This window comes from Eubalaena glacialis, chromosome 3 (genome assembly GCF_028564815.1).
Source record: "Eubalaena glacialis isolate mEubGla1 chromosome 3, mEubGla1.1.hap2.+ XY, whole genome shotgun sequence".
Lineage (NCBI taxonomy): Eukaryota > Metazoa > Chordata > Mammalia > Artiodactyla > Balaenidae > Eubalaena > Eubalaena glacialis.
Window position 1 is genome coordinate 149,342,299 of NC_083718.1, and position 18,280 is coordinate 149,360,578.

The 18,280-nt window shown below is 52.0% G+C and overlaps 2 protein-coding genes across 3 annotated transcripts in view; one reads left to right on the forward strand and one right to left on the reverse strand.

Annotated features, from left to right (window-relative positions):
• Positions 1–4,786: 4,786 nt before the first annotated feature.
• LOC133088560 (transcription and mRNA export factor ENY2-like) lies at positions 4,787–5,113 on the reverse strand. Its single transcript, XM_061186549.1, has one exon. The coding sequence runs from the start codon at positions 5,090–5,092 to the stop codon at positions 4,787–4,789; it is 306 nt and encodes a 101-aa protein (XP_061042532.1). The 5' UTR covers positions 5,093–5,113.
• A 5,193-nt stretch (positions 5,114–10,306) lies between these two features.
• Positions 10,307–18,280, forward strand: part of SSBP3 (single stranded DNA binding protein 3) — a 163,461-nt gene continuing 155,487 nt past the window's right edge. Inside the window, exons 1-4 of one of the 2 annotated variants that reach the window (XM_061184179.1) lie at positions 10,307–10,723; positions 11,741–11,813; positions 12,036–12,097; positions 14,702–14,786. In XM_061184179.1, the coding sequence (XP_061040162.1) occupies positions 10,668–10,723; positions 11,741–11,813; positions 12,036–12,097; positions 14,702–14,786 (276 nt within the window). In that variant the 5' untranslated portion in view covers positions 10,307–10,667. The remainder of the gene's footprint in view (positions 10,724–11,740; positions 11,814–12,035; positions 12,098–14,701; positions 14,787–18,280) is intronic. The other variant, XM_061184180.1, reaches the window with a different exon arrangement.

Below are 18,280 nucleotides of genomic sequence, written 5' to 3' on the forward strand. Positions count from 1 at the left end.
ACTGTCTTCCCTGGCACCCCTCCCCAGGCTTCTTCCCCACTGGCCCCTCTGGACAGGCCTCCTCAGCCTCCTTCACCAGCTCCTCTTCCATCAGACCTGCAGGTGCTCCTCAGAGCTCCATCTCCAGCTTCTCCCTGAGAGCGCTTGTCCGCTCCCATTAGGGTCCAAGGAAGGCCACCTCCTCCAGGCCACCTTCCCTGACCCCCCAGACCAGCTTAGCACCACTGCAATATGTAAAATGCCTGTATCCTCTGTCGTGACACTTGTCATGTTGTATCATAAGTACCAGTGGAGTTGTCTGCTTCCCCCATAGGCTGCAAAGTCCTGGAGATCACGTCTACCCCTGGTGCCCAGGACACTGGTGAGCGACGGGATGCAGAGGGAGACAGGAGCCAGATCGTGAAGGACCCTGAACTTTTTTACTGAGGACCTTGGGCTTCATCCTGCAGGAGATGAAGAGTTTTAAGAGAAAGAGTTTTAAGCACTGAGGAGTCTTAAGCAGGAGCGTGCCATGGCCACATCTGTGCCTTAAATGCATCCCTCTGGCTGTCAAGGAGAGGGCGGATGGTTGGGGGAGAGTCTGAAGGCAGGGAGATCCACTGGGGGCTGTAATCCGGGGCTGGACTGCAGTGATGACAGAGCAGGGAGGGGCTGGGGGGAGCGGACAGAACGTGGGGTGCTTATTAGATACAGCTGACCAACCCTGTTGTTGGCTGGAGGTGAAGAAGAAAAGGAGCAGAGATCCACTCAGGTTTCTGGCCCAGGTAACTGGCTAGGTGCTGGTGTGGTGTACAGGAATAGGGACTGAACAGGAATCAGATAGGGAGAAAGAAGGAGTGCAGTTCTGGATACTTGGACTTTGAGGCACCTGAGGAACATCCAGGTGGGAATGCCTTGTAACTACACAGACATGGTGCTGAGAAAAAGCTCTGGGCCAGATTCAAGAGTCATCGTCATGGAGGTCAGGTGTGGTCCATGCCATGTGCATGGCTGAACTTGCCCAGCGAGAAAGAGGTCAAGGACAGAGCCTGAGAGATGCTCATTTGCGGTAGACTGTGTTACTGTTTAGCAAACAAACATCCACCCCCTTTCTGTGGGAGGCATACTCTTCCCTTCCCTACTGAGGCTGGGGTTGGCCATGTGACTTGGGAGCAGATGCGATGCTTGCATGGGTTGGCTTGGCCCCTGGTGCTCTTTTCACCCACTCTAAAAAAACATGCCAGGCAGCCTCTGCCCCTCAGCCTGGGTCCGGGCAGGGGAGACCCACGGAGCAGGTTCGAACTGCACCCTGAAGCAGAGCCATCCAGTTGACTGCGGACCTGTGGGTGAGAAATAAACAGCTTTTATTATAAGCCACTGAGATAAGGGGGCTCTTTGTTATGTAACATTGGATTAGCAATAGCCTGACTAATAAAATTTTAAGAGGAGGCTGGAGGAAAAAGAATCCTTCAGAGGATAACAGGAGCAACAGTCAGAGGGGAAGGAAGGAAATCAGGAGAGAGCTGCATTCCTGAAACTGTGGTAGGAGCGGGTTTCAGGAGCATCAGGACTGCTGATGCTCCGACGTCCGCACTGTTTGCACCACGCCTGTTCTTCCTGACAGGTTATGCTTGGGTCACCTTAGCTACCCTTCCAGGCCTGAATCTAAATTCCAGATGTTGATGACTCTCCAAACTACATCTTCAGGGCAGGCTGCTCTCCGGGGCTCCAGGCTCATTACCTACCTGTCTCCTGGATGTCTCCATCTGGACATCCAATGGGCTTTTCAAACTCATCACATCCAAGACTGACCTCTTCATACTCCCCACCCACAGACCTGCTCCCCCACCTGGACTCCCTGACTGGCAGCCCCGTCACCCACGCCAGAAGCATAGGAGTCATCTTTAGCACCCTCACATCCTGTCAGCTACCGAGCCCAGGAGATTCCCATCCATCAGCTTCTCTCTACCTCACTGGCCCAGCACCCCTCACCGCAGCTGCTGCTGGGTCCCTCACTGCATTCCATGCGTGGCTCTTCCACAATGGCCCCCTGAGGGCTCTTTCTGAAGCACAAATAGGTCACCCCCTGGTTAAAGCCCCTGCCGGCAGGACAAAGACCAAACTTCTTAGCGTGACACCCAAGGCCCTGAATGGTCCAGCGTCAGCTGAATGAGTTAATGAATGTCGTCCCTTCTGTCCGAAACACATCCTACACCTGCCCCCACTGCCTAACCCCCACTCAACCTTGGCTCCCTCCAGACAGCTTTCTCTGACCACCTCCCACTTCACCCCCCCCTCCACACACACACACACACACACACACACACACACTGGGCTAGTTTAAATGCCTCCCACCATTTTTTTTTTTTTTTTTTTTTTTTTTTGCCTGCGTTGGGGTCTTCGCTGCTGCTCGAGGGATTTCTCTAGTTGTGGCGAGCGGGGGCTACTCTTCGTTGCGGTGCGAGGGCTTCTCATTGCAGTGGCTGCTCGTTGCGGAGCACGGGCTCTAGGTGCACAGGCTTCAGTAGCTGCGGTGCGTGGGCTCAGTAGTTGTGGAGCACGGGCTTTGCTGCTCCGCAGCATGTGGGATCTTCCCCGACCAGGGACTGAACCCATGTCACTGCAGGCAGATTCTTAACCACTGTGCCACCAGGGAAGTCCCGCCTCCACCCTTTTTCGGTGCCCCTTTTGAGGCCTCATGATATCTTGTATTGGACCCCTCTTGTGCCCTGCCTCATAGCTCTCAGCCCAGTTTTTTTCCTCTCTATTTTTTTTCATTGTGGTAAATATACATAACATAGTATTTGCCAATTTTAACCATTTTAAGTGTACAGTTTAGTGGCATTAAGTATATTCATATTGTTGTGTAATCATCATCACCAGAAATTTTTCATCTTCCCCAAATAAAACTCTGTACCCATTAGAGAACAACTCCCATCCCTCCTCCGCCAACCCTGGCAACCATAGTTCTAGTTTCCATGTTTATGATTTTGACTACTATAGGTACCTCATATGAGTGAATTCATACATTTGTCCTTTTGTGTCTGCTTATTTCACACAGCATAATGTCTTCAAGGTTCATCCATGTTGTAGCATGTGTAAGATTTTGTATTACTTTTTCAAGGCTGAATAATATTCCATTGATTGGATATACCACATTTTGTTTTTCTGTTCATCTGTTGATGGACATTTGAGTTGTTTCCATCTTTTAGCTATTGTGAATAATGCTGCTATGATCATTGGTGTAAAAATGTCTGTTTGAGTCCTGCTTTCAATTCTTTTGGGTATATATCTGGAGGTGGAATTGGTGGGTCATATGGTAATTCTGTGTGCAATTTTTTGAGGAATCACCATACTGTTTTCCATAGTGGCTGCACAGTTTTACATTCCCACCAACAGTGCTCAAGGGTTCCAATTTCCCTGCATGCTTGCCAACAGTTGTTATTTTCTTTTTCTTCCTTCTTCTATAACAGGCATCATGATGGGTGTGAAAGTGGTCAGCCCATTTTGACTCCAGCCATTGCCTCGCTTCCTGAAGTATTACCTCGCAGTACCTCCCCTCAGTTGTGGGAAAGAGCTCTTGTTTTCTGCTCCGGGGATTCTCTGATACCATGGCAAGAGACATCTGCTGAACGGCTGGGCATTCTGCTCCTGCCACGAGGACTAGCTATCAATAACTCCACCTGGCAGGCTCCTCTCTGCTGCAGAGACTTCCCTTCCCAGCCTGGAACATTCTCCCTTTGGTGGTTCACTCTCACACAGCCTTTAGAATTCAAACGTCACCTCCACAGAGAAGGTCTCCCTGACTACTAACCCTTCCCCCATGGGATCATCCTCTACTTGGCACAGTTTGTCAGAACGTGTTTACCTGTGTGCCTATGGAATTAACCCTGTCTTTCCGGCTGGGCTGTAAGCTCCAGGAGGAGACCACGATCATCTTATTCACCACTGTATTCTCAGCACCTACCATGATGCCCAGCCCATGCCAGATGTTCAGGAAGCGTTTGTTAAGTGAATTATTTTATTCAACATTTAACACATTTTTATTGAGAACCTGTTCTAAAAGTGGGGATAAAACTCCCATGCACAGTGCTTAAATTCTAATGAGGGAAATAGGTAAGAAAAAGATAAACAAACATATGTCAGGTGGTAATGGTTGCTATGGAGAAAAATAGAACAGGATAAGGAGGGGGGGCGGGAGCCATTCCACAGAGGTGCATTAGGGAGGGTTCCAGTGATGTTTGATCAAGGACCTACAGGCAGTAAAGGAATGAGGGAAGCCTTGATCTGGGGGAAAGTGTCCCAGGCAAAGGGAATAGCAGGAGCAAAGGTATGGCAGGTGAGTGAAAACAGAGGCATGCTGGTCCAAGGCAGGGTAGAGGAGGCAAGGAGGAACCCTGTCACGGGACTGGACACAGTTTTACTTTCAGAAATAAAACCACAAAACAACACAATCTAATTCAATCTTTTTTTTTTAAATTTATTTATTTATTTTTGGCTGCGTTGGGTCTTCGCTGCTGCGCGCAGGCTTTCTCTAGTTGCAGCGAGCAGGGGCTACTCTTCGTTGCGGTGCGCGGGCTTCTCATTGCGGTGGCTTCTCTCGTTGAGGAGCACAGGCTCTAGACGCGCAGGCTTCAGTAGTTGTGGCTCGCGGGCTCTAGAGCTCAGGCTCAGTAGTTGTGGTGCACGGGCTTAGTTGCTCCGCGGCATGTGGGATCTTCCTGGACCAGGGCTCGAACCTGTGTCCCCTGCATTGGCAGGCGGATTCTCAACCACTGCGCCACCAGGGAAGCCCTCTAATTCAATCTTAAAGGCTAGCATGCTGAGCAAGGAATGTTCTTATTCTTTGTAGGAGCTCCTTCTTTACACTGCCAGGTACCAGGGCTCTGCCTTTTGGTGTGATTTCAGCCACCAAGTCATCAACAGTAACGTGTTCTAGTCCTTTTTCTTTAATGACCTCTTTACAGTGTGCCTTCAACTGATCCTTCCAGCCACATTCAATTAATTTAGCTCTCAGCAACTCTTTGAGGCATTCTCTTTCTCCAGTTTCTATCAACTTTTGGTTAATCGTTGCTCTCATCTGCGCATCTTTGTTCATCTTACTAACCACCATCACCGCCGGCGAGGGCCGTCCCTTCCCAGGGACGAAATGACCCTTGTGCTGACGACCGTTACCTACCACACTCTTCAGCTGGACCTAGACCCTCCGTGGAGCCTTCTTGAATTCACGAGAATGAACTCCAGGCTGGGGCACTCTGGACAGGAGGTGAGGGAGGTGTAGCAGGAACCGGGGAAGGGGCAGAGTGTCAGCGTCCTCGCCCTAGCCACCCCTGGCATGAACTTGCTTTGTATATTTTTGTACTTCCCAGTGTCCCTGGCTCAGGGCTCAGCACATAGTAGATACTTTCTAGACAGAACTAAACCCGTCCAAGAAATTGCCTAAAACCCATTTTGCTACAAGGTGGCTCAGGACATCAGAAGGCGTCATCAGAAGATGTAAAAACACATTTGATTTTAAACTTAAATCCTCTTCCTTCTTCCTGAGAACCTCTCTGTTTGCTGGCTCTGCTATGCTAATAACATCAGGAGTAATCATCTTTTTCAAGTTACAAAATGTTACCCCAATTACTACCTCCTCGGAGCCTCCACACAACCTTCACAGTAGTGACTCTCCATTGTCCAGGGGTGTCAGAACCGTGGGCTCCGCCAACACTGACGGACAGCCCAGCAAGTGATTTCCCCATCAGTTCCCTCATTTAACATCCTCATTTCACAGACAGACTCAGAGAGAGAATATCATCTACCCAAGGTCCACCAGCGAGGCCCTGAGCCAGGCTGAAGCCAAGTCTCCAGGCCCTGGATTTTGCACTCCTCCCATGGAAGCCCCCGACGCCCTTGAAGAAACTTCTGCTAAAACTGGGGCTGACCAGCCTGGGCCTGAGTCTCCCTGGGCAGAGTAACCCAAGGTATTGACCCGAGGTGCCTCCTCAAAATCCCAGGACCCAGCGGGGAGGAAGGGGATGGGCTGCATGCTCAGCATCCATTCGAACGTCCCTGGGCGGGGTGTGGAGGACAGTGCAGCAGCCCCCAGACTCCCAGCAGCTGTGGGGAACACAGAAACAGAGCTGCAAACCAGGGAGAGGAAAAGGGTTCCTCTGGCATTCTTGGCAAGCACAACCTCCTGGGTTGAGCCCATGGGCCTGAAGCCTCATTCCTTTAAGTGCCACCTTCTGGAGGCCTGGCCCCCGCCAACCTGATCCCAGAGCCCAGGATTTCTGCCCCCCCCAGTTTCTGGCACCTAAGTGAAGGAGTGGTCATCTTAGCCTAAGCTTGTAATTCACCTCTCCTTCCCCTCTTCCACCCCACCTGCCTGTCCCTCCACATTCTGGTCACTCAGTTACTCACTTGTTCTGTTCCTTTCACCACTGTTGCTGTGCACTGGAGGTCCACAGGTGAATGATGATCATTCCCTGACCCAGAGGAGAGGCGCTCACATTCCCTGGGGGGAAATGCACACAGGACCACACCCATGCACAGAGGCCAACAGCAATAGGTCATGGTCAGGGAGAGGCAGAGGGGCCACCAGGGGATCCCTAGCCCAGACCAGGAGCCCAGAGATGGCTTCCTGGGAAGGCTTTCCCAGGCTGGATTTTAGAATATTAGAAGTCTGTCACAGGAAGAGCCTTTAGGGCAGAGGATTTCACACCAGTGTAAGCAACATGGCGTAAGGATTTCTGCCTTAGATTATTACCCAGTGCCTAGAACAGTGCTTGGTACATTGTAGATGCCCAATAAACATGTCCTAAGAGAAAAAAAAGGAAGGGAAGGAAAGAGGGAAGAAGGGAGGGAGGGAGGAATAGAGAGAGAGAGGGAGAGGAAGAAAGAATGAGTATAGGGTGGATGTGTAAAATAGCTTGGTGTATTCTGGGAACTGAAAGTACAGTAGTTGCAAGCTGCTATAGTTTAGGCGGTGGGGCTGAGCTGGGGGTGTGGCCTTATCTAATCTTATTGTTGTTGGTGTGCATTTCTTATTTCCTTACCTGTCCCAGAGCTACTTTGGGGATGAGCTCACTTTTTCCTTTCTTGTTCCCCGTAGCCCCTGGTGCGTACATTGAGTGCTAACTGCACACAAGTACTGAACCTGTGCTGGGTGCTGGAGACACACAGATGACTCAGAGTTAGTTCCTGCCCTCCCAGCCCCCCAACCACCTCTGGCTGGGGAGACAGACAGTAAACAAATGGCCACAACAATGGGCAGAATGAATGGAGAGCTATTCTGGAGGTTCAAGCAAAGTGAGACCAAGCAGAGGGTTAGAGGGATGGGTTTTACTCCAGGAGTGAAAAGCCGGGAGGTTTTTATGGAGGAGGCATTGGAGGGGATGCAAGCCTTAAAGAATGAGCAAAGAAGGGGGCTGGGGTGGGAGGCACTCCGGGCCAGAAGATGTGTGTGGGGGGGTGGGGAAGGTGGGGATTGGGGGATCTAGTGGGGAAAGATAGCCTGGGGGAATGGATGGGGGACTTGGGGTAAGCAAAGAGAGAGCGACTGCGCCCAAATTTCCCAGGTCTGCCCGCCTATCAAGTTAGTCCCTCGGCTTCTCCAGAGAAAGTGCCATTCTGGGGTAGGGTGTTTGCTTCTGATCTGACTGCATTTTGGATCATTGTGCTAGCAACTGCACACCTAGTTGGGGCTGCTCAGTGGTCCTACTTCCTGGGAACCCATCAGCTCCCCTCTCTCCAGCAGGCTGGGAGGTTATGGCACCCTCCCTTCTCGCTCTGCCTGGGCCCTCCCACTATCTCTTTTTGGTCCACCATGAACCTACCAACATTCTGTGTCAAGCCCCAGCAAAGGGAAGACCACAAGGACAGAGAGCCTGGCACAGGTTCCCCAAATGCATGCCACACCTGCTCTGAAAGGAGGTGCTCGTCCTTTTTTCAGGGTGGGGTGTGGGGAAAGAAAACCATAGAAAGGAAATCTTAGCAACATAGAACATCAGACTCTCAAGAGATATTAAAGATCCCCCTTCCCATTTGACAGATGAGGAAAATGATGCACAAACAGATATACCTGTGCTGCAGCCCTAACTCTGACACAGCATGGCCAACTTGGTAGAGACTGTGATGCAGTAGGGCCAGAGAAGGGCAGTGTTTTCCTTTAGCTGGGACCTAACCCACACTCATGACACTCATAATTTGTGGACCTTGCAGACCCAAGATGAGTCAGGCTTCTTGTGAGTCAGTCTGTTGACAAGCCATTCCTGGCCATTCCTAGCCCATCAAAAATAGAAGTCCAGGGGAAGGGTATGAGCAGGCCAATTTAATTAGTGTGGGCTCTAAGGTACCTTAAGTTAGCCCTATTAAATTAAACCGCCTGGGGGAAAAAAATAACTGTAATTATTTCCTTCTCTCCCCTATCGTTGTATTTCAACTCCCTCCCAACCTCCATGCTTCTCTCATTCACAAAACAACCTTTAAACTGGGAGCTAGCACAGACAACCAGAGACTAGGGTTCACTGTTTTCCTTTTTCTGCAACCTTCCCCTTCCAGCGCTAGGTCCCAACAGAGAACACAGTGCGTCCAGAAGCGTCGGTAGGGCCTGGCTGTATTCTAATTTAGGGAGGCTGCTACACTGAGCAGAACATTATTCCAAAAATGCACGCAGAGTCTCCTTCCTGAACCAATGCAGATCCGTTTGCTGCGGGGCATTTCTTTTTAAAGCCCCTTTTTCTCTCTTCGACAAATCAAAATAAGCAAACTTTAATGGTAGTGAATTATACTTGATTTTGTTGAATCTAGTTCTGAGTTTTCCTACTTGAAACGTGTTTCCCCAGGACACTGACCTATCCTTTAATTGTTTGGTGCGAGGCATGTTAGGGGGAGGGGCGTTACTTGTTTATTGGAACAGCGCTGTTAAAAAAAAAAAAAAAAAAAAATCAACCTAGGCTAACAGTTTCAAGGCTCCCCTAAAGATGTATCCAAACAGGCAGCCAATCAGCGCTTACACAGCTTTTTCTGCTTGACTCTTTTAAAGAGACAGTGCCGACAGTGTTTTATCACATTTAAAGAGAACCGCGCTCTAAAAACAGTCTGAAAATGGGGGCGTCTTCCCGTTTGGCTGGTTTCTCGTCTTAAAGAGTCTCTAATGAGGGACACTCAGTGTGTCCTCGGGTTCTCGCCGTGGGCAGAAAGGAGTCAGCAGCAAATAGCTGGGTCACTCTGCCAGCCCCCCCCCCCAATTTCCCATTGTACACCTGGGTCACTGACAATGGAAGCTTCCCCTCCCCCCACGCCTGACTCTCGTCCCCCGCTCCCCAATTTAGCTCCATTAATTTGAAGTTCGCAGATTTCTGTGGCGCGCATTCCGCGTAGCGGGGCGCCCAGGTGACGCCCCCCTACCCCGGAATGGCACCATCTCTCGTGGAGAAGCCGAGGGGCTAACTTGCTAGGGCGGGCAGACCTTGGAAATTTGGGAGCAATCACTCTCCGTTCTCTTAGCCAAAGTCCTCAGTCCCTACCCCCAGGCTCCCCAAAGCAGTCCAAGGGCCATTTTCGCGCGACTCCACTTTGGGGTTTTCCAAAGTATTTTAATGATCTAGTAAAGGAGCAGCCTCGCGCCTCGGCGCCGGCTCGAGCCGCCCAGTTCTCAGCGTGGAGCCCCGGGCCCGGCGCTCCGAAGCCAGACTGGGCGAGAGGGAGGACCGGGGGCGGGGCGGCCAAAGGGGGGGGGACGAGTGGGAGTCTGGGGAGGGGGCCGAGGTCGGAGCCCAAGGGGAGGGCAGGCGAGGGGGAGGGGGAGATAAGAGCTGGGCTGGCGCAGGACTGAGGCTGGGGGAGGTGAGGGGCAGATAAGGGAAAGGGACGTGGCGGGGGGAGCCAGCGGTGCTCCGCTCAGGGGTCCGCGCCCCCTCCCCTCCAACTACGCCGCAGCGCCCCCCCGCTCCCCAGCGGTCCACGCCGTGGAGAGCGCCCGTCGGACCCCCTTCTCGCGGGGGCCGGGGGACTAGAGCTCCCCTGTCCCGATTCGTGTCCCCTCCCCACATCTAGAGAAAACAGAGGCTCGCGCCCCCGGACATCCCCCCAAGTTGGCCCGCAAGAGCAGGGATAGCGGCTCCTCAGTGGCGGCCGCAGCGGGGACTGCCGCGGTCGGGCCCTGACAGGGCGTCCCTCCCGGGCCGCCCCGGCCCCGCCCCCGCGCGCCGATTGGCCGAGGCGCCTATCAATCGCGGGACGTTGACGCCCGCCTTGCTCCCTCGCCCGGGTAGCCACGTTCGGTTGAGCTCCAAGTAGACCAGCGGCGGCGGCGGCGGCGGCGGCGGCGGCGGCGGTGGTGCCGGAGGCGCTGAGGGAGGCGCAGGCGGAGCCGGGCGGGCGCGCGAGCGAGCCAGTGGGCAGCCGGGCCGGCGGGAGAGCGGCGGCGGCGGCGGCACCGGCACCCCAGGCCGAGCCGGCGCGGGAGGAGTTCCAGGGCGATGGGGCCGCGGCCGGGGCTGACGCTTTGACAGCTGGAAAGAGCGCGGAGCCAGCGCCTTGGGGGGAGGGAGGGGAGCGCGGCGAGGAGAGCGCGAGCGAGTGAGCGAGCGAACGCCGGGGAGGGGGCCGGGAGCGAGGGGGCAGCTCGGGAGCAGCCGGAGCGGTAGCGGCGGCGGCGGCGGCGGCGGCGGCGAGGCTGGGCGCCCTCTTCTCTGCAAACCATGTTTGCCAAAGGCAAAGGCTCGGCGGTGCCCTCGGACGGGCAGGCTCGGGAAAAGTAAGCCCTATTTTCCAAGTGGCGGCCGCGCCGCTGCCGGGCTGCGGGCGGGTGGTGGGAGGCAGGTGGGCGGGCGGGGGCTGCTGAGCCCCGGGCCCCGGCGCCGCCTGCTTGGCCCCTTCCCGAGGCCGCGGCGGGCGGCGTGGGAGAGCCCATTGTTGGGAGCCGGCGGAGGTTGGGGCGTCTGGGGGCGCCGCCGGGGGAGGGGGCACTTGGTGGCCTTGGGGCGTGCCGGGCGCGGGGGCCCGCGGTGAGGGGTGGACGAGGTCCCGCGAGCGAGCCTGGGCGCTCGCTCCAGCCGGGGCGCTCACCGCGGTGACGGCACTTTGCCCACCGGGCGCGGGCAGGGGGCGCGTGGCTTCTGTAGCCCCGAAGGCTCCTTTTGTCCGCCCGCGGCGTGAGGAGTGCGTGCCGGGGGCTTTGTTCGGCCGGGAGCGCTCTCCCTTCCCTGCCCTTGGCCTCGCTGCCGGCCCCGCGCCCTCCGGGGCGCCGGGCTGGGCAGGGACGGCGGCGCCGGCTTGGCCCTAGGCTTGGGGGACAGTTGTTTTGGGGGGAGGTAGTGAGGGCGGCGCTTTGCTGCCCTCTCCAGAGCTCGCGGAGCACCCCAGAGTCCAGGACTGAGTCTCCCCGGACTCTCAAACGTGGGGAGAGGGTGGGTCGGTGGCAAGGAATGGATCGGGAAAAGGAGCGAGGCTCGGGGGTCGGGTGACTTGCGAGTTTGAGAGACCTAGGTGGATTTGGTCCCGACAGTACTTGGAAGTTCAAGTTCGGGGGCTGTTCTCCAGCCTCCGCGGCTTGAAGTAAACGCGTTTCCTGATACCCACCTCCTAACTGCTGGCACCCGTGGCCCTAGGCAGGACCGAGCTAGCTGCTCACCTCTGGTCGGGGCCACAATGGGACAGCACGGACAGGGTTGGAGGACAGGCTTGGAGGCCGGCTGGCAAGGTCCAGGAGCTTGCACCCGGTGTGGTCTGACGCCTTCCCTCTCTCTCTCTGTGCCCGCTACCCACTTTCCAGGTTAGCTTTATACGTCTACGAATATTTACTGCACGTAGGAGCACAGAAATCTGCACAGACCTTCTTGTCGGAGGTGAGTGGAACTCCCCCCATCATCCAATTTCTTGACACTCCTCCTCCTCACTATTCTTAAAGCCTTTGTTTTCTGGAGCAGCCACTGTGGCCACCATTTTGAATTTTTATCACCTTTTGGCATTTATTGTTAGTTGGTCTTCACAGCCTTTTGACTCTGGGAAGCCCCTAGCTCACCCCTTTTCTCTGCTCCTCTAAGCTGTCTCTGCTCTCTCCTTTCTAGATTCGATGGGAAAAAAACATCACGTTGGGAGAACCGCCTGGGTTTTTGCACTCGTGGTGGTGGTAAGTTTGTGTGATAGTTTTGTGTGTGTGTTTGTTTCGTTCTGAGCCCCCAGCTCCAAGTGAACAAAGATGGGTGGTCTGGAGCGGGTCCCTCCATGCCTTAGTCCCCAGCGTTGCATAGAGCAGGGTGCCGCGGGGCCCTCAGGACTGGCAAAGGAGGAAAAGGGCAGACGAGGTCGGTGCCTAAGTTTCTGCCTCCTCTTTGCCCACTGTTGAGAACCCTAGTAATCGTGCCTGGTGTTTGGATAGAAACTCCTTAATTTTACATCTCACTCTGAGGCGCTAGGCATGGGCTTGGGAAAAAAACCTGCATGGGTTTTTGTCAATTCTGCACGTTGCTTTAATTAGAGGGAGTGGGGGTGGGGCGGGTGGAGGGGTACCAGGTCTGTTTTACAACTGGCCTGCCCCTTCCTTTTTTTTCTGTGAGCTCCAAACCTTGAGAGAGAAATCCATGGGGACCTTTTCTAGGCACCCTGAGAAAGAGTAAGAAGGGGCTGCCACTTCCTTTAAAGATACTGATTTAGACTGACTGGACCTCCTCTCCCCCCCCCCACCCCCCGCCACCACCACTCTAAGTATCCCTAAAACCACCAAGTTTCGTTTTACTGAGAATCTGGCAGAGTGCCTGTAGTTGGTAGATGGGGGCTCTCTCTTGTCTCTGACCCTCTCCCAGGCCCCTGGGCCCTGTCCGGGTGGGACCACCGCCGGTCTGCTCCCGGTTTGCAGCCCGCAGGAGGGAGGCTTAGGGTCAGCGGGAAGGAGTTGCTGTGAGTGTAAGACTTGGGTGTTTTGTGGGACCGATTGGTGGAGTCTTTGACATCCTTTTCAAAAGGAAAAGAGAGCAGAGTTGCTTTTGATATTTTGGTGAAGTTCAGGAAAACGGAGTGCCCTGTCTTGGGATCTTAGTGCGTTTACCTGACCGCCAGCTCGCTGGGGTAACTGTTTCAAGTGTCTTTGAAATGCATGGGGATGAAGTGTCTGTTCTAACTTGCACGGAGAAAATGAGGTTTTAATTGCTTTTGCCAACCTCGGAACTGCGGAGTTGGAGGCATTCGGTGTGGTGTAAGGATTCTGTCTGTAGGAGTGGGTGGTAGGTTTTCTGGGGCGGTTTTTGGAGAGGAGTGTGGGGTTGGAGCTGGCGGGTCTGTCCATCGTGGATTTTGCAGAAATTTAGGCTTTTGAGTAAAAGTTACTCAGAAGGGACTGGGGAGTTTGTAGTGTTAGAAATTTTTAGTGTGTGGAGGAAGTTAGTCAGATGTGTGCAGCCTCAGAGCACAGAAAGAAATGTTCTTGAGCCTCCCTCTGCAGTCAGCAGAAGTCCCCGATTATCCTGTTCTATCCTTAATCCCCCGCAACTTCTCCAGCCTTATCTCAGCTCCGGGAACTAAGAGTGTGTCATGCTGGGCTCAGGCAGTGGTGGCTCTGTGATTTGACACCGACCGTGGCTTTTGGGGTGGCAGGAAGTGGTGGAGCTGATCTGAAGAGGGCCAGGCTGCGTTCTTCACGCACCTGGAGTGAGGTGCTTGCCTGGTGACTGGCAGAGCTGGCAGTTGAGATGGTTTCTTCTGTGCTGGCTGTTTGTGATGGTGACAGGAGCACTGGTCTGGTAGTCATAGACTTCCGCTCTGGTGCACATTTTACCCTTCAAGCGGGTTCCTATCCCTGGGCCTTGGGCTCCCAACCTGGAGAGGGTTTCTAAGGCCCCTTGTTGATACCGGTGACTACCCTGTGTTTGTATAGGGTTTTACTGGTTGACAGAGGATTTGTATGTCTGTTTTCACATAATGCAAAGTGTTGGGGTGACCGTACAAGAATTATGGAGGGGGGTTAGGCAGGGAAATCCACCCCCTTCCTTTTGCTGGGCAGGTGGTTGTCTGAGGAGGGCTCTGTTTCAACGTGAAAGAACGAGATACTTGGTTATCCATAACATAACCTTTGGCTAATTGATATATGTTCTTTGGTGGGCAGGGGAGGAATGGTTTCTATATTACCTTGGGGGAGGGCCTGGTTGAGAGTCGGGTGAGCTGGCAGGAGATGGGGGTGTGGGCTCTGGGATTAAGAACCTGTAGATTCCCTTTATTGCCAGAGTCACCCAGTTTGCTGTGCATATGAGTCATAGTCCTGACTTTGACAATTTAACCTTTTTATGAAATGCAGCCATTTTGGGTGGAGGTGGGAGGTGGTAACAGGAGCACAGATGAGACAGGCATGGATTCTCATCCAGATTCCTGTCTGTCCCATCTGGGCATCAGTGGGTGGGTTACACTAACCTGCTTGAGCTTCAGTTGCCCCATGTATAGCATGGGGATAAAATCACCTACCTTACAGCGCTATGGCAGTTACAGGCAGTGTCATGGGCGTGAGGCATCCAGCACATAGTAGGTGTCTGATGGATGAGATCTGTTACTCTTAGTACAAATGCCAGGCTGTCAGAAGAGGTTGGGTCCATTTTGTTGTTAGGCTGAGTATGCCCAATGAAGGCTGGGAAGGTGGGATTGAGCCTTGGGGAGACGTGGTGCTGTTAGCACCGTGCATTGTACACTTGCTGTTGGGCACACAAGTAATAATTAGTAACCTGATCTTATTTTATTTTTCAACTTGCAGCGTATTTTGGGACCTTTACTGTGCAGCTCCTGAAAGGCGAGACACTTGTGAACATTCAAGTGAAGCAAAAGCCTTTCATGATTACGTGAGTAACAAATTTTTAATCCTGGCGATAATTGCAGGGTTGGATAACTCGAACTTCTTTAGTACCAAAAGCAAGTATACAGCCGACTGGCAGTGGTCTTTGTTTTCTCCTTGCCTTTCTTTTTGTCCTGCCCACCTCCCTGCTGCCCTCGCCCCATACTCTCCTCCAGCAGCGGTCTAACTTGGTGAATGGTATTTCATAATGTTATAATTATGCAGAAGAGTGTAGATACCTATCTGGAGAATTAAATGGCGTTTTGCAGGGCTCAACCATGTGGGGTTTATGTTCTGATTGGGCAGTCACCTGGGAGGATGGTGGGGCTGAGCCTCTTTGGTGCTGGTTTATGAAGAAGTTGACCACAACCAAGAAAAATAAAAAGTAAATATGAAACTTCTGTTTTGGAGTAGAAGGCGTGTTTGAGTGAGAATTTGGTGAAATAGATTCTTAGGTTACTTTCCAGGGAGCGATCTTCCAAATTATGTTTTTGAAGGGGGGTGTGTGTGTGTGTTTATGGGGGGGGCTTGTGTTGTGTCCATTAAGACAGTGTGTACTTTGAGGTCCTTGGCTGGTCCATAAACCTGTGTTGAAAATGTTCTTGTAAAGATAGTTTCATCACATTGTAGTGCTTTCTACTCTATCATTCATTCTCTCTGGGTGAGTTTCTTAAGATTAATGAAATGCTTATAAGAGAGATGTCTGCCACATGTCCATATCCCACCAAGGTCCCCTTAAAAAAAAAAAATTGGACTCCAGTTGGGGTGGAGTCAGACTTATGATCAGATGGAACAGGTTAGGATCTTCTGGGGGGGGATGGAAGGGGAAGTGTCTGAAGATCTTCCCAGCCTCCTTTGCTTCCTGTTGGTCTTGTAGAAGGTTAAGTGTGTGTGTGTGCCTGTATGTGTGCACACACATGTGCACTTAAGAGGTGATTTATTGGATTTTGCACTTCTGCATGAGGTGGGAAGAAATGGTCCCAAAGCTCTAGGGCATGGAAGTTGGTTTTTTGAATGTCATCAGAGCCCACCCACTTGGCCAGGCCATCTGCATCCCCTGCATGCAGTTTGAAACTGGCCTGGGAGACCAGAACCCATTTGGTTGAGTTTCACAAGTGGTCAGATCCCATGCCACAAGTATCTTTCTGGTAAAAATTTCTCCTTGTAATATGAGGACTTAGAGACTCCCCTGGGGGCTCCCTGGTTTTGAGAATATTCAGTGCGATGAAATTTTGCTATGACTGTAAGGTTAATACCCTTGGAGTGGAATGCTGAGGAAATTGACCAGTTCTTGTGCCCTCTCCAGGGTTGAAAAAGAGAAGCTGCTGAATGGTACTTATGGCCTGGTGAACTTTTAGTAGTAAAAGGTGAGAGGGCTGGTTCACTTGTGATGTGGTTCTTCTGGGAAAATCGGTGGTGATGATCACAGGGTTTCCTGGGGTAGAGGCTAAGAGTTACATTAGCCGTATAAAAATAGTTGGTGAATTTGACTTTTCTACCTAGTAAAAATCGTGTGTGTGTGTGTGTTTTAACTTGTGGACGGCCAATTCCTGTGTGGCCTGTATTTGACAGCTATGCAAATGGTTTCATTTTAGAGTGGGGCGGGGGACGTGCCTATTTCCAGTCACTCTCTTGATATAGGATGTCTGTGCTATCTTTCAGAGAAGTTAATAATTTTTAACTAAGTTTGGCTCTCTAGTACATAACGTGAGACTCTCTTTGGCAATTTGTGGTTTGGTCCGCCATGTTGGAACAGTATGGTGGTAGTGAAAGTTTGCATGGGTTTTCTTTCAGTAATTTGCTGAGGAAGGGCAGCAGAATTGTGTAGAGATTGCTGAGGTTGGTGTAGACATTTAGAAGAAGCTACCAAGAGCTGAAGTCACAGTGACTGAGGCCCAGGATTCACAGATCTTGGGATCAAAACCCTTTCTCCTGGATTGGGATCCACTTGGTGTCATGTGGCCTGAGAGTCAGGTTATGTGAAAGGAGGGATGGAGTGATGAATGGGGATGGGGAGGGAACGTCTCTATTGTGAAGGAGTTAAGGGGGGGCGGGTATTGAGTTGCAGGGGTGAAGGAGAAGCAATGGGAAAATGAAAAAATATTTAAGAAAATGAAGAAAAGGAACCCTTTTTTCTCTTTGTCCTCCTCAAATTTTCATGTGTTCTTTCGATTCTCATGGCTACTATCTTGTTCACACTCATCTTTCTTGCTAGAGTTATTGCTGAAGCCTCTTTTTGGATTCCCCTCCTTTTGTCTGGGGTGAATGCCTCTCTTATCCATCACATCCTGTCCACTTTTCAGCTGCTTTGTGGAGGACTTTGGTGATAGTTTGCTGTACACTCTGATCACTCCTTCATCTCAGTGTCTATACAAACCACCTGTACAAAACCTTTGTTGGTGGCTTTCCATGTGCTGGACCCCTGTGCTGGGCACTCTAGGTTCAGGCTCTCATTTCAAGCTGCCAGTGGCCCTGGGAGAGAAGACATGTTGCTAACTCCATTTTGCAGATGAAGAAACTGAGGCACAGAGAGGTTATCATAGTTGTAAGAATTAGGATCCAAACTCAGGTCATAACTGACTCCAGAATCTGTGTTCCTAACACTGCCAAGACTTGGCCGCACAGGTCCATGGCAAATGTCACCAGTTTGCACCTATTCCTGCTAACTTCTCATTCACGTTTGTCTTTCTAACCACAGCTTATGCATTTTTTCCATGCCAGAGACCATTCGTCTAAGAGCTATTCATTTCTGTAGCTCCCACAATACCTTGCACATAGTAGGCACGCATGCTAAATGAATGAAGGTGTTAAGGAACTATGGGTAAGAAAAAATACTCATTTCTGGGCATTTTGGTAATTTGGATAGCCAGTAGAATATTGGAAGATGTTCTTTTAGTGACTCGTTTTTGCTGGGTCATCTTGAGCCAGGTGATTTTAATGTGGGTTGACTAGTTACCTTAATTCCTTTTTAGAAGATAAAGTGGAGTGTAAATAAGAGCATGCGGTAACTGGCCTTCTGTTTTCAATCAAGGAGATTCAAAGATTCTCATGGTTTGTCCGTGCAGCTCAGGTATACCCGCCTGGGCCTCAGTGGGTAGTGAGTAGTGAGTGTGTGTGGGGCATGGGTGAGGAGGGACTCCTGTGGGGCTGGGAAGGTCCTCATCCGGGAAGATCCTGGTCTCAGCTCTCCTAGAGAAATGAATTTGTGTTCCTGGCAAGTGGTCTCCCCTTCCTGGTGGTGGGTCAGTCCAAGCCAGGCTACAGGGCCGGGAATGAACCAGGTGACTCAACGGAGAGGGGGTTTAAATTTTCTTTGAATTGGTGAGTTTTTATTTGAGTCACAGTCTATTTTCCTCCACACACCTGGAAACTTCAGTTTGCTTGGCTCATTGTGCATAAGCCGGAGCACCCTGATGTGGACCACACGTAATGAAGAGCGATGCAGGGTTTGGTACCCAGAATGTACTTTTCTGAGAAATTGGTTTACCTGAAGTCAGAAGA